Source organism: Cucurbita pepo, chromosome LG15 (genome assembly GCF_002806865.2).
Source record: "Cucurbita pepo subsp. pepo cultivar mu-cu-16 chromosome LG15, ASM280686v2, whole genome shotgun sequence".
Taxonomy (NCBI): Eukaryota; Viridiplantae; Streptophyta; class Magnoliopsida; order Cucurbitales; family Cucurbitaceae; genus Cucurbita; species Cucurbita pepo.
The window spans coordinates 1630895-1646709 of NC_036652.1; the positions used below are offsets into that span (position 1 = coordinate 1630895).

At 41.1% G+C, this 15815-nt stretch overlaps 1 protein-coding gene across 1 annotated transcript; it reads right to left on the reverse strand.

Moving 5' to 3' along the window:
- Positions 1-88: 88 nt before the first annotated feature.
- Positions 89-11060, reverse strand: LOC111811937 (E3 ubiquitin-protein ligase RNF14). The gene is made up of 7 exons (XM_023699011.1): positions 10308-11060; positions 10050-10124; positions 9450-9966; positions 8321-8706; positions 7962-8188; positions 7714-7861; positions 89-522 (listed from the first exon to the last, which is right to left on the reverse strand). Exons 1-7 carry the CDS (start codon positions 10764-10766, stop codon positions 394-396), a joined length of 1941 nt encoding a protein of 646 aa, XP_023554779.1. The 5' UTR covers positions 10767-11060; the 3' UTR covers positions 89-393.
- Between the last annotated feature and the right edge of the window lie 4755 nt (positions 11061-15815).

The window sequence follows — 15815 nt, forward strand, 5'->3', positions numbered from 1 at the left end:
ACCTAATAGACTGAAACGGACAGTATTTGCTAGTGGTAGGCTTAGACGGTCACATTTATCGACGGGTGAAGGAGAGAATTCACACAAATTAACTAAACACGTGAACCACAACATGGGTATTATTAGAACAGGCCTGTAATTCTAATACCTTTACATGGGTAAACCTTAAAAAATTTCTGCTATCTGTTTCAACAAAAAAAAGAAGTGCTGAATAAAACATTATCCTATGATCAACTAAACTAAATCAGTCAGAAAAATGAAGTGAAAGAGGGAAAGAAAAAGGGGTAAGAAAAAGTGGGAGAAGAAGATAAAAGCTTTACGAGATTGTAAATGGCTCTTCCCTTTAATTTTGATGAGTAATAAGCCTTAGCTTTTGGAAGTGTAGCAGTAAAACTAACCAGCTGTGTGTTGTTTGCAGCCCTTGGGTCCATAATGCTGGGAGCTGCGCTTCACAACTTTTTTGCATAGATAGCAGTAGTGGTTTTGACACGACCAGCAACGTATGTGATTGTTATTGCCAACCTGTTCATTCATTAAAAGAATGAAAACAAAATAAAGTCGAATCACAAACACAGTATTTTTTTTTCACTCATCAGCATGTTAAGATCTAGATCAAGCAAATTATATGCGATAAGAAATGGAGGAATGTAGTAGAGAGATCGAGACCCGGGTTTCGGTAATGCTAGAAGAAAAGACCAATAGCTTGATTCAAAACTTGATGTGGAGCACGCCAAAGCTATTTATAGAGTTGAATCAATCGCTATGGGGAAAGGAAAAGGAAAACTAGGTTGAAGAGTACCATTTGTAAGATGTTCGAACAATTGCAAGCACGATAGCTGGAAACGCTCAATTGGAGGATAAAGAATGAAAGCATGATGGTGTTGAGATCTAGATCAAGCAAATTATTAGCAATAAGAAACAGAGGAATGTAGTAAAGAGATCGAGACCCGGGTTTCGGTAATGCTAGAGGAAATGACCAATAGCTTGATTCAAAACTTGATGAAGTTCGCCAAAGCTATTTATAGAGTTGAATCAATCGCTATGGGGAAAGGAAAAGGAAAACTAGGTTGAAGAGTACCATTTGTAAGATGTTCGAACAATTGCGAGCACGATAGCTGGAAATGCTCAATTGGAGGATACAGAACAAGAGCATGATGGCATCGGACAGAGAAATCCATTTTTTTTTCCCCAAAATAACACTCTGAATGATAGGGTTGTCTTGCCTATCAGAAAAGAAACTCTGAATCCTAATAGGGAATCTACGTTGAATACCATCGTTAAGGAAAGAGATATCAACTCTCAATAATATCTCAAATGGTAAATATTTGAGGCTTGGAGTGGGAAACAAAATATTTATAAGGGTTTGGAAACCTCAGCATACGCGTTTTAAAAATTTTGAGGGAAAGCCCAAACAGGACAATATCGGCTAGCGATTGGCTTAGGCAATTACAAATGGTATGAGAGTTGGACACTGGGCGATGTGGAGGAGGTTGAACCCCGAAATGGGGTGGACATAAGGCGATGTGCCAGCAAGGACGCTGGCCCCAAGGGAGTAGATTGTGAGATCCCACATCGATTAGAGAAGAAAATGAGTGCTAGTTGTCACGGTCATGCCTGTCCAGGGCATGTTGCCCATGGCCGCATGCCCATGACAAGCCAAACCCTTGTCATGTCTTTTCATTCTAGTGTTTTTCCTTTTGTAATTCTAGAGCGTATGACACCTCAAGAAAATCATGTCTAGGCCTGCCAGAACTAAAATGGCCCAGAATGTACTATAGGGGGATATGACTAGTCGTCAACTTCTCCCTACCCAAGGTTATATATGCTAAGCCGTTGTTATCTTTCTCTTGCTTGCTTATATAACGTCTCTTTCTAAAATCTCTCTTTCAAAAATCTCTCTCTCTCCTCGTTTTCTAAAACCTTCTTTTAAAACCGAGGCTAGAGGCTCGACCGTACGTCGCTTGGCCGTAGGCGACGCAAGAACAAATTGGCTTAACTCACTTGTCGCTGGAAAGTGAGTGCCGCACAATCGCTAGTCCGCTGCCTTCGAAAGTGCGATTGTGTCAAGTGGTATCAGAGCTTTGTTAGCTCCGTAACGTCATACAGACCGAGATCATGTCGACGACAAAGTCGACACCCAAAGCACAAGCCGATCGGCTTACGCTAATAGAGGAGGAAATGCTGTTCCTCAAAGAAGTCCCTGACACCCTCCGTTTCCTGGAAACACGGGTGACCGAACTGAGTGAGAAAGTCGTCCAAGTCGACGCAATGGGCAACCGCCTAGATGGGTTGCCAATCGCAGAACTGTTGTTTCGAGTGACCTCGCTCGAAGAAAGAGTTGCTCCTACGAGCAGCCCAAAACCGTCTGATAGTCCGGATAGCTCTGTCGCACACAAAGAGGGACGTGGCGAAGAGTTCGACGTACTACAAAACACAATGATGAGTTTGTTCAATGGATTGGCTGATGAATTCAGATCAACAGTCGACGACCTCCAAGAAAGGATGGCCGCCATGAGCACTCGAATTGAAGTTACCATGAAAGTCGTGGAAGGTGTCACGGCTGGACAAACTAATGGAGGATCCAACAAACTAAGGTTCCCGGACCCTAGAGCCTTCAAAGGGAATCGGGACGCCAAAGAGTTGGAGAACTTCATCTTCGACGTCGAACAGTACTTCAAAGCCACAACGGCTTGTACTGACGACAAGAAGGTGACTGTAGCTGCGATGTATCTCGTAGACGACGCCAAACTGTGGTGGCGTACGAAGGTGCAAGACATCGAGGATGGATTGTGCACCATCGACTCATGGGAGGACCTCAAGAGAGAGTTGAGGGAACAATTCCTCCCCGAAAATGCAGGACACATAGCAATGGAGAAAATAGTAGCCCTGAAACACACTGGAAACATACGGGACTACGTCAGACAATTCTCAACCCTGATGCTGGATATCAGGGGTACAGCAGAGAAGGACAAGGTGTTCTTCTTTATAAATGGTCTACAGCCGTGGGCCAAAACAAAGATACATGAGAACAGGGTCCAAACCCTAGCTGCCGCAATGGCCTGCGCCGAGAGACTCGTGGACTGTGGGAACGAAGCAGGATCCCAAAGAAGAGCGACACCAGCCCCAAACAATGGGGGCAAACCATACCGACCACCAGGCCATCGAAATGGAAGCCCCAACAGATCGAATGGATGGACGGATAGACCTCCTCAGAACAATCAAGCGGGGACATCTCGAGGGCCTTACCACCAAAAGAACCACCCGACGACGCCTTTGCAATGCATGCTATGTAAAGGCCCCCACAAGGTATCCTACTGTCCTCATCGGGCCTCTCTCACTGCACTCCAAGTGTCCATTCAAGAGAGCAATGAGGCAAGGGTCGAGACTTTGCTAGACAAGAAAGAAGATCACGACAACCCCCGAATGGGCGCACTCAAATTCTTGTCAGCCCTCCAACGGAAAGTCGAACCGAAGGAGATAATAGAGAAAGGGCTTATGTTCGTAGATGCCACCATAAACTCTCGACTGAGCAAGAGCACTCTGATAGACTCTGGAGCAACCCACAACTTCATTGCTGATCAAGAAGCCAGAAGATTGGGACTCACCATAGGAAAAGACCCGGGGAAAATGAAAGCTGTCAACTCCGAGGCCTTGCCTATTGTGGGAGTTTCCAAAGGAGTCCCCTTCAAAATAGGGGATTGGACTGGAGAGCTAGACCTTGTCGTGGTTCGCATGGACGACTTCGATGTGGTACTTGGGATGGAGTTCCTCCTAGAACACAAAGTCATCCCAATGCCATTGGCAAAATGCTTAGTGATCACCGACCGTAACCCCACAGTAATACCTGCAAGCATCAAGCAACCAGGTAATCTTCGGATGATCTCGGCCATACAGCTGAAAAGGGGACTCGCACGAGAGGAACCTACCTTCATGGCCATACCACTGATAGAAGAGGCAACCACCGAAGAGACTGTCCCAGAGGAAATCAAGGATGTATTAGACAGCTATACCGACATAATGCCAGAGAGTCTACCACAAACACTACCACCTCGTCGAGGCATTGACCACGAAATCGAACTCCTCCCCGGGGTTAAGCCGCCCGCAAAGAATGCATACCGGATGGCTCCACCCGAGCTAGCCGAATTGAGGAAACAACTAGACGAGTTGCTGAAGGCGGGATTCATTCGCCCGGCAAAGGCCCCTTATGGAGCCCCCGTACTATTCCAGAAGAAGAAGGATGGGACGTTGCGTCTGTGCATAGACTATAGAGCCTTAAACAAGGTGACAGTACGCAACAAATATCCTCTGCCGATAATATCCGACTTGTTCGACCAACTTCACGGGGCCAAGTACTTCACGAAATTGGACTTACGATCGGGATATTATCAAGTACGTATTGCCGAAGGGGACGAACCCAAGACGACGTGCGTAACAAGATATGGGGCCTTCGAATTCCTAGTAATGCCCTTTGGCTTGACAAACGCCCCAGCTACGTTCTGCACGTTGATGAACCAGGTTTTCTACGAATACCTGGATCAATTCGTCATAGTATACCTCGACGACATTGTTGTTTACAGCACAACCCTCGAGGAACACAAAGTGCACTTGAAGTTAGTGTTTGACAAGCTCCGGCAGAACCAGCTGTATGTGAAGAAGGAGAAATGTGCATTCGCACAAACATGCATCAACTTCCTTGGACATGTCGTCAGATGTGGACAAATCAGTATGGATAGCGACAAGATAAAAGCTATCCAAGAATGGAAGGTTCCTACTTCCGTATCTGAGTTGAGGTCCTTCTTAGGACTAGCCAACTACTATAGGCGGTTCGTCGAAGGGTTTTCACGACGAGCCGCCCCATTGACAGAGCTCTTGAAGAAAGACCACCCTTGGTCGTGGTCGAATGATAGTCAAATGGCCTTTGAAAATCTGAAAACAACCATGACGAGGGGTCCTGTCCTCGGGTTGGTTGACGTCACAAAGCCATTTGAAGTGGAAACCGATGCTTCCGACTTTGCTCTCGGTGGGGTCCTTATTCAAGAAGGCCACCCCATCGCTTACGAAAGTCGAAAGCTCAACGATGCCGAACGAAGATACACTGTCTCCGAGAAAGAAATGCTGGCTGTAGTCCATTGCCTTCGAGTCTGGAGACAGTACCTCTTAGGATCGCAGTTCGTAGTGAAGACGGATAACAGCGCCACTTGCCACTTCTTTGATCAACCAAAATTAACAGCAAAACAAGCCCGGTGGCAGGAGTCGTTGGCTGAATTCGACTTCAAGTTCGAACACAAAGCGGGAAAGAGTAATCAAGCAGCCGACGCGCTGAGTCGGAAGGGCGAACATGCGGCCCTGTGCATGTTAGCCCATATTCATTCAAGTAAGATCGATGGATCGATGCGCGACATCATCAAGGAACATTTACACAAAGACCCATCGGCCAAAGCCGTTGTCGAACTAGCTAAGGCTGGAAAGACACGGCAGTTTTGGGTTGAGGGGGACCTCCTGATAACCAAAGGAAACAGATTGTACGTCCCAAGAACGGGGGAACTGAGGAAGAAGCTCATTCAAGAATGTCATGACACCTTATGGGCCGGACACCCGGGATGGCAAAGAACATACGCCCTAATAAAGAAGGGGTACTTCTGGCCAAACATGCGAGACGACATCATGCAATACACCAAGACGTGCCTCATCTGCCAACAGGATAAGGTCGAGAAAGCCAAAGTCTCTGGACTCTTGGAACCTCTACCTGTGCCAACAAGACCCTGGGAAAGTGTATCTCTGGACTTCATAACACACCTCCCAAAAGTCGGGGAATATGACGCCATCTTGGTTATTGTGGACCGGTTCTCAAAATATGCGACGTTCATCCCCACTCCCAAATTATGTTCGGCGGAACTCACAGCCCAACTGTTTTTCAAACACGTTGTAAAGTTATGGGGCATTCCGTCGAGCATCATCAGTGACAGGGATGGCAGATTCATTGGGACATTCTGGACTGAGTTATTCGCTTTCTTGGGAACAACCTTGAACATCTCCTCGAGTTATCACCCTCAAACCGATGGACAGACAGAACGGTTCAACTGCTTGCTCGAAGAATACTTACGTCACTTCGTCGACGCTCGCCAAAAGAACTGGATACAATTGTTAGATGTCGCCCAATTTTGCTTCAATTGTCAAACAAGCTCGTCTACAGGGAAGAGTCCCTTTGAAATTGTAAGTGGACGACAACCGGCCTTACCCCATATTATTGATCATCCTTATGCAGGAAAAAACCCTCAAGCTCACAACTTTACAAGAGAATGGAAGCAGACGACAGATATAGCCCGAGCATATTTAGAGAAGGCTTCCAAGCATATGAAGAAATGGGCGGACAAGAAGCGTCGCCCCCTTCATTTCCGTGCAGGAGATCAAGTCCTTATCAAGCTGAGACCAGAACAGATCAGATTTCGTAGCCGAAAGGACCAGAGATTAGTTCGTAAATACGAAGGCCCGGTTGAAGTCCTTAAAAAGATTGGGGCTACCTCCTACCGAGTTGCACTCCCCGCATGGATGAAAATTCACCCCGTCATTCATGTGAGCAACTTGAAGCCCTATCACCCTGATCCAGACGACGACCATCGAAATACAACCACAAGACCGAGCATCGATCTGAAACAAAAAGAAACAAAGGAAGTGGAAGAGATCCTAGCCGACAGGGTTAGGAAGATAGGAAGACCTGTACGGACGATTCGTGAATTCCTTGTCAAATGGAAGAATCTCCCTACAGAGGAAACAAGCTGGGAACGCGCCGAAGATCTGAACTCCGCCGCCACCCACATCGCAAGGTATGAAAGTAGTCGGTTGACAGGGACGTCAACCAATTAGGTGGGGGAGGATGTCACGGTCATGCCTGTCCAGGGCCTGTTGCCCATGGCCGCATGCCCATGACAAGCCAAACCCTTGTCATGTCTTTTCATTCTAGTGTTTTTCCCTTTGTAATTCTAGAGCGTATGACACCTCAAGAAAATCATGTCTAGGCCTGCCAGAACTAAAATGGCCCAGAATGTACTATAGGGGGATATGACTAGTCGTCAACTTCTCCCTACCCAAGGTTATATATGCTAAGCCGTTGTTATCTTTCTCTTGCTTGCTTATATAACGTCTCTTTCTAAAATCTCTCTTTCAAAAATCTCGCTCTCTCCTCGTTTTCTAAAACCTTCTTTTAAAACCGAGGCTAGAGGCTCGACCGTACGTCGCTTGGCCGTAGGCGACGCAAGAACAAATTGGCTTAACTCACTTGTCGCTGGAAAGTGAGTGCCGCACAATCGCTAGTCCGCTGCCTTCGAAAGTGCGATTGTGTCACTAGTGAGGACGCTGGGCCCTAAAGGGGGTAGATTGTGAGATCCCATGTCGGTTGGAGAGGGGAACAAAACGTTCTTTATAAGGGTGTAGAAATCTCTAGCAGACGCGTTTTAAAAACTTTGAAGGAAAGCTCGAAGGGAAAGCCCAAACAGGACAATATCTGCTAGCGGTGAGCTTGGACAGTTACAGTGCTATACTAAAAAGGAATCTTGGATGGACTACATTGAGTGATAATACTACCAAAATTTTTACATTACGACCCGTTTCCCCCTTCGAATGCATTCATTTCTTTGTATAGTTCAGCTGATTGACACACAGACTACCTAAAGAAACACCATATCCATTAGTAAATGTGTCCTACTCGCTACTCACCTTGGCATTAATTTGACCACAATTAGGACATGGATGACCATTTTCAGGAAAAAGTTCTGCACGAATCTGGCCCAACAGCTGCCGTGCATTCATGCGCTCTTCCCACTGCTGAATGGTTTCTTGCGAAAACAATTCACATGTGCCCTCCCTTCATGAAAGATTAGCGTGTTAGATTCATCTATATAAGAGAAGTGCACAATTGATGCGAATCGTCAGTACTAAACTAATGCTCGTTCGCACGAACAAACCTGAAATGGTCATATCCATCAATTGCCTTGCTGCAGCGGTAACAGAAATACTGTCCACAGTTATTGCAAACCATCTTATTGCAACCTTCGGTCCGTGATATTGCCATTTTGCAAGATGGGCATTGCTTGGCATCGCGAAGTATTTCCTTGACACTCATAAGCTCATTTATCATCTCACGTTCCTTTCGTCTTTGATCACTACTTAACTGAGATGAACTTTGACGCTCCTGCAGCATTAAGAATAACACGTTAACGAGGTTAAGAAATGTAAGAGGTCGAGTTCTAACGATAAATGCTAATGAGTATCCCCACAAAAAGGAAAAATGCTAATGGATTGGTGAACTGGGTACTTAGCTAACCTCAAGAAGACGAAGCTTCATTTCTGGAGTCATACATTCAATTCCGACATGACGTCTCTCGCTACAGAGTGTACAAAAACTAAAGTAACACTTCGAGCATTGAGCATCATGATCTACGTCCTCGAGGCAGGGGGTTTCACACCTTGGGCAATAGACTACATCGGACATTGACTCCAGTGTTTTCGTGAGCAACATGGATTCCCATCTTTCAAACTCCTCAGCACCAAGCAATTGCTTCAAAAGACCAGGAGGAAGCATAAGATCGCATTTGGCATCTGGACATTTGAGTTTGCTGACGGTGCCTTCCTTGACATGCATATTTGAGTATGTCTCCATGCATTTCCAGCAAAAGTAATGCTTACATGGAAATCTTACAAACTTTGTACCTGATTATGCACAACCAACAAACAAAGCAGCTGGAGTTAAAAGTTCCCATTCGACAGTTCGATTTCTACACCCAGACTGAAAGACGTATTAAAGGTCAGGCTACCATGACTACAAAAGATTTTTGTCAACTTGGAGCAGCTAAGTTCGTGGTTCGTGGTTCCATTTAATAGGTTTTAAGAAGTACAATAGTTTTCTTTGAAGTTTGAAGCGAGTGGTTCTATTCCACAAGGATATCAGATTAGAACTTTTTCCCCATTCATATCTCCAATATCAAAACATCGCTTAGGGTGATTCAACCCGGAACAAAGAGAATCTTTTAGTTAATGCAGATAATTAGTGATTATGTAACAAAAGTTGACACCTATATGCGGAGTCGAACAAGAATCCATAATAAACAGGCCGAGTAATATTCGGTACATAATGAGGCAGATATTGCTGGTCTGACTAACAAAGGAACCTCTTCTTAGAGTAGGATAGTCAGTCAAATTGTGTACAGATAATTTGTCTTCTCTTTCGAAATACAACTCTCTCTAGCGTCGGGAAGGGAAGGGAGGGAAGGGCAAAGCTAGTTAACCGACACCATGTCCAAAAATTAGATGCTTGAACTTAATTACTATGTCATAAGTGATTGTTATTAAAACTATTCTCGCTAATGCATACAAGCAAAAGTAGAACGTAGAACGAGTCAGTAGGCTGTAAATTGAATAATAGCATCTTATCATGAGCCAATTATTGAGCTTACCTGCAAACTGACTTAAACAGATGCAGCATTCCTGCAAGTTCATGCAGAAGTCCTCCTCACGTCTCTGATTGTCATAATTTACAATGGCAGGAACATCAACTTCTGGAGAAACACTTCCCGAAACTGCTCGAATATCTCCCAAATGTCCCTTGTTGTAAGGACCAAGCGTAATCTCTTTATCTATCTCAAGATAAACCAGAGATGACGTTTGTAGACATTCTACCCATTGATATACAACTTCCTGCCCCGCTTGTTCCGTCCATATCGTATCCAATACAGAGCAAAGACGGGAAATTCTAGCAGCGTCCAACCACTGAATAGAGATTGTATAATATGGAGGTAGGTGACTCGGATACGATTTCGGTAATAAACAGGTCAAAACAATGGGATTAAGATACTTGACTTTGAAAGAACAAGAGAAATCATCTGAATTTGTTCTTTTCATCTCAAGAGCACCAGATGAGTTGAGATTTGCAGTAACAGTAATATCACCAGGATACTCAATGTGTATGGAAATCTACAGAATAATAGAAAAGTTTGAGGATCAAATTCCAAATTGTTTTGATGCAACAATTATGAATTTATCGGATAGTTATGAACCTGGAAACGGCGCTGCCCTCTATGTTCATCGAGGATATGGATATTTTCTCCATATATGGACTCCAGAGCCAGCAACTGCCGAAGATTCACCGATAAAACAGTAAACAGTTCAAGATTGAACGCGAAGAATAAATATGAAGAACAAAAATGTCATCGCCAATATCAATTCGTAGCAAATTTAACGTGTATAAACAAGCTTCAGCTGAAAAACAATCAATTACGCTTACAAATCAGAGGCAAATAACGTTAATCGCATACCTCATCTTCCTGCAACTGATCATTGATCCTAAGCTGCTCCTCCGGCAACTCCGGCTCCTCGGAGATGCGTTGCAGCATCTCCAACCTACTGTAAACATCATCCGTAGCCTCACTTGAGCCAGAATTTCCAGCTGTTTCGTCTCTAATCTCACAGTTCGAATTCACAACATCTCCGCATCTCTCCTCCATTTCCACAGGCTTTTCGTCGCAAGTGAAAGATTCTATCCCATCGGCTAAAGCACTCACCTCCGCTTTCTCGACAGGTCGAGGACGGGGGCGGCGGCGATTCTCATGCTCGTAGTTGGAATTACGACCAGTAGAAGGACGATTACCGGGCTCCAAGCGTTGTGAGCCGGAGGTAGAAGCGCGATTCTGAGTTTGATTCGAGTGTTTGGCAACCCAAACCTCTTGAGTTCGATTCTGATCAGCCCGCCGACCTCCTCTTCCGGTCTTTCCCATTGCAAATTCCGGCAGACGTTAGGTCGGATTAGAGGCGGCAAAGGATACAAGATTTCGATCGGAAGACTCGAATTCAACTGCCAAACGTTGATATGTTACTAGATTTACGCAGACGACGACTACGAGAATTATGAAATCATAGCAATCGAACAGAATTTTCGTTTGAATTATCGCCTCAAATCAACTCTACACATTGCACGTCCTTCACAAATCGGAAGCCTTGAACTGAATTTAGGTTTAAAAAATGTGCAATTTCGATTTTTTCTTCATGCATACTTGATCACACAGGCAATGGTGGAATTTTATCATTTTATTTTTACCGAATTATAGAAAAATATCTCAACTTTTTAGTTCCATTCAAAAAAAATATATATATATTAGCAATATTAAACTTAAAAAAAAAAAATCTCAAATAAATTTTAAAAAGGTGCATTAATATCTATATACTCAATAAGTAGATCATTTAATCGGTGTGAGTACCAAATCAGTAGCTAGTCGATATTAGTTGCTTCTAGCTACTTACATATCACTGCTGCACAATCTTAAAACGTGTCTGACAGTTTATCCGCTTTAGCTCGTTACGTATCGCTATCAGCCTCACGGTTTTAAAATATGTCTGTCAATGATAGGTTTCCACACCCTTATAAAAAAAATGTTTCGTTTCCTTCTCCAACCGATGTAGGATCTCACAATCTACCCCCTTTGGGAGCCAACGTCCTCATTGGCACACTTTCCAGTGTCTTAACTCTAATACCATTTGTAACAGCTCAAACCCACTGTTAACAAATATTATCCGCTTTGATCCGTTACATATCGTCTTCAACCTCACTGCTTTAAAACCCGTCTGTTAGGGAGAGATTTCCACACTTTTATAAATAAAAAAAATTTCGTTCCCCTCTCTTATTGATGTGGAATCTCACAAGTGCTTATACAACATTAACACACCTACGCACGGTACGCTTTACCATAAACCATTAAGATTCTCAATCATATGATGTATATTTCTTAAAATAAAAAATTAATTAAAAACAATTTAAGTGTTACATAATAATAGCTTATTCTAAAAAAAATAATTATTCCTATTAGGTAAAAATTTATGTAACCATTCAATCCAATATCCCATATTGGGCCTAGATTGGGCTTGCAAGATGTTCCTTGTGTTATTTGGGCCTTACACAACCTAGCCCAAATCATCCAATTTAAGCCTAAAATATTTATTTATTCATTTTCCATACATTTAATTAAAATTTTCAACCTATATTTTTTAAAAATTTATATTTTAAAACGGACCATAAACTAACTCAAATAAGCTCACAACTCAACTCAAACCGTACCGGTTAGGTTGGATTGATCAAGTTTTTTCAGGCTATCGGGTTTTTTTGAACACCCTTAATATTAAAAATTAAAAATACGTATTCGAAACAGAATCTAAAACACGGAGACCAAAATAATATTTTAATATTTTAATATTTAATTATGTTATGATAAAGTAATTAGTTACTCTAACTAACTTAGTTAACATAATTTAATAGAAGTTTATTAATTATTGGATTTTTTTTTTAAATCTATTTTTTTATGATAACTTAAATATTAATTAATTATTGTCTCTCTTTCCTTTTTTTTCCTTTAATAATTTAAAACTCAGCTTTAATTGAACCCATCATAATTTGTTATAATTCATTATTTTTAAAAAATAATATCATTTATTAAAAAATGTAAATTAATTAAAAAGAAATATAATGGTGAGACAGTGCAAAGTGTCAGTACTATACATGTTGGAAATATGTTTTAGAAAAGTCATATAAATGAAACATTAATTTCAAGCTGCAAAAGTCGATGGTATTTAAATTAGTTTACGATTATTTTTCCGTTAAATTAATAAAAATATCATTGAGCGTTATCTCAAAAATACCTGTAAACTTTTAAAAGTTTCAATAATATCTTTTTAAATTTTATCAAAAAATTTAAAAAAAATTAAAAAATACGCTTATAATTGAAACTCGTTTTTAACTAAATTAAATTATTATTATTATTATTATATTAAAAAAGGATAACTAAGAACAAAATATACCCTTGAAAATATTATAATATAAAAAGTCAAAAAGCATATGATATTTAATATTAAAATTAACTCTGGTGGTCAACGTGTTTGACTTATTCAAGGTCATACACGATACATGTTTTTTTTTTCCTATATATTTAAAGATGCTTTATATATATATATAAATATATTTAAAAAAATAATAATAAATAAAACTCATTTCAGTTTTTTTTTCTTTATTTTTTTAATTAGAAAAGAAAAACAAACCATAAACTATAATAAAATATATTTAAATATTTAGAGACGTAATTAAAAGTTTTTAATATTAAATAAATATAAATACTCTCGTAATTAATAATTATTAGAGATGTCTACAAGATAAACGGAGATGGAAACTTTTCTTTGTCTCTATAATTCGAAGAGATCGAATTTTTCGTGGTAACTTTTTTTTTATCTATTTAAATTTTTTCAATATATTAATAAAATCAATAATATTTCATAAATAGAAATATAATTAAATATTTAATCTAATTTCTCAAATTTTAAATTTCAATATTATAACATAGTTTTCAACCATGGTAAAAATTTAAACCTACTTTACTGAACCGGAAAATGACAGTGGTAGAGAATTTAATCTTCATTTCTAACTTTCAGTTAATAAGGAGAAATCTCTCACGGCTCTTTCTCGTCATTTCCTCTATTTTCCGTTCAAGGTAGGTCTTTACGAGGCCATGACTTTGCAAAATTGTGATGTGANTTGGGCTGTTACAAATGGTATTAGAGTCAGACACTGAGCGGTGTGCTAGAGAGGTTAGGGGTGAATTGTGAGATCCCACGTTGGTTGGAGAGATGAATGAAGCATTGAGTATGAAAACATCTCCCTGTTAGACGCGTTTTAAAACCATGAGGCTGATGGCGATACGTAACGACCCAAAGTGGACAATATCTGCTGGCGGTGAGCTTTAACTGTTACGTTAAAGGCATTTGTGACACTTGAGTAAAGGAAGAGTATATGAATGACCCAAAACTACATTTGAATGAAAGCGATTATGAGAATAGGATGACCTGTTTATTTAAAGCAATTTGAACTCTCGTTCTCATTTTAAACGTACGTGATTACGACATAGATATTTCATCGACAATTCCATAAACTTTGAAAGCATAGTTTTGTTCTATTTTAAAAAAGAAAAGAGAAACAAAAATACACTTTCATGGAAACTCTAACATTAAACTATCTTGACCCGCCTTCATGGGCCATTGAGCGTTGTAATAAAGACAATTTGGTTCGAAACGACCTAACAAATATTACACCTTTTTAGACCTTTCTTCGCAAATTATGTTTTGTTTTTTTTGTCCCGACTTCTAAAAAAGTCAACAGTATGCAAGTGGCGTTTTAAATCTCTAATTTTTTTTGTTCGATAGTATATACCATATGTAACAGTCCAAGTCTACCACTAGCAGATATTGTCCTCTTTGGATTTTCCCTTTCGAGCTTCCGCTCAAGGTTTTTAAAACGTCTCTGCTAGGAGAGGTTTTCACACCCTTTTAAAGAATGCTTCGTTCCCCTCTCCACCTGATGTGGGATCTCACAATGGGCGGTGTGTCAGCGAGGACGCTGGACACCAAAGAGGGGTATACTGTGAGATCCCACATCAATTGGAGAGGGAAACGAGTGCCAACGAGGAAGTTGGGTCTCGAAGGGGACAGGGGTAGATTGTGAGATGCCACATTGGTTAGAGAGGGGAATGAAACATTCTTTATAAGAGTGTGGAAACGTCTCTCTAGCAGATGCATTTTAAAACCTTGAGGGGAAGCCCAAAAGGAAAAGCCTAAAGCTTGGGCTATTACGCTATATGTTTTGTTGCAACGTCCTATGTTCAAGATTCAGATAAGGATTCGAGATTTGAATTTGGCATCTAATGACCCTGACATTCCCCTACAACATGGTCACGTCACTTACTTTTTGCTTCCAAGAGTGAAGACTATTTCTACGACCAATACGAGTTCTTTATAAAGGTGTAGAAACCTCTCTCTAGCAGATGTGTTTTAAAATCATAAGGATGACGACGATACGAGTCAAAGTGGACAATATTACTAGCAGTGGGCTTTGGCTATTACAAATGGTACCACAGTCAGTCACCGAGCGTGTCCCCCAAGGTAGTTTGTGGGATCACATGAAACATTTCTTATAAGAGTGTGAAACCCTCTCCTTAGCAGACACATTTTAAAATTATGAGGCTGACGGCGATATGTAACAAGCCAAAATGGACAATATCTACTAACGATGGGCTTGAGTTATTACAAATGATATCAGAGCTAGTCGTTGGGTAGTGTGCCAATGAGGACGCTGGCTCCAAAAGGGGTGGATTGTGAGATGCCATAAACTATTTCTTATAAAAGTGTAGAAACCTCTCCTGAGCAGACGCGTTTTACAACTGTGAGACTACCAACGATACGTAACATGCCAAAGCGGACAATATCTACTAGCGGTGGGCTTGAGTTGTTACAATTAATGTATCTCTCCTCTGCTCGAGCGTCACACGTTAGGTCCAAACGATTTTTCCAATCCAATTCGTGTACATCCCTACAAATCTGGTATGATTCGACGAAATTGATAGTTCATGCAAAAACACGTAATTATCTTATCAAGGTTAACGATAAAACCGAATCTTTTCTATATTTTCAAAAACCAAATTAAACACAAACAAATTTCATACGAAACTTTAAGATTAAAATCAATTCGTTGCCGAGTCGGCTCCTATGCTGCTAGCTATGTCCTGCTTGGTCCCTCGACACGGTGGAGGTTCCGTAGCGTGTCATGAGCATTGGGCTAAGGGGCGGTTGACTCGATCACAAAGGTAAGNTTTATATATATATATATATAGGAAAAGAAAAAGGGCTAAGTGGGTGCAATAAATAAGCACAATTTTATAGGTGGGCTTATTAAAAACCATTCCAACCACTCTTAAAAATTAATTTCTCCAACTCTCAACTGTTTTTTTTTTTTT

What these genes read in the sequence shown, in the direction of transcription:
- LOC111811937 (XM_023699011.1), bottom strand. Translation starts at nt 10,766, where the DNA reads ATGGGAAAGACCGGAAGAGGAGGTCGGCGGGCTGATCAGAATCGAACT. An exon ending in TGAAGCTTCGTCTTCTTGAG is followed by an intron (nt 8,189 to 8,320) that starts GTTAGCTAAGTA and finishes TTAATGCTGCAG; the next exon opens with GAGCGTCAAAGTTCATCTCA. An exon ending in GATGGATATGACCATTTCAG is followed by an intron (nt 7,862 to 7,961) that starts GTTTGTTCGTGC and finishes TCTTTCATGAAG; the next exon opens with GGAGGGCACATGTGAATTGT.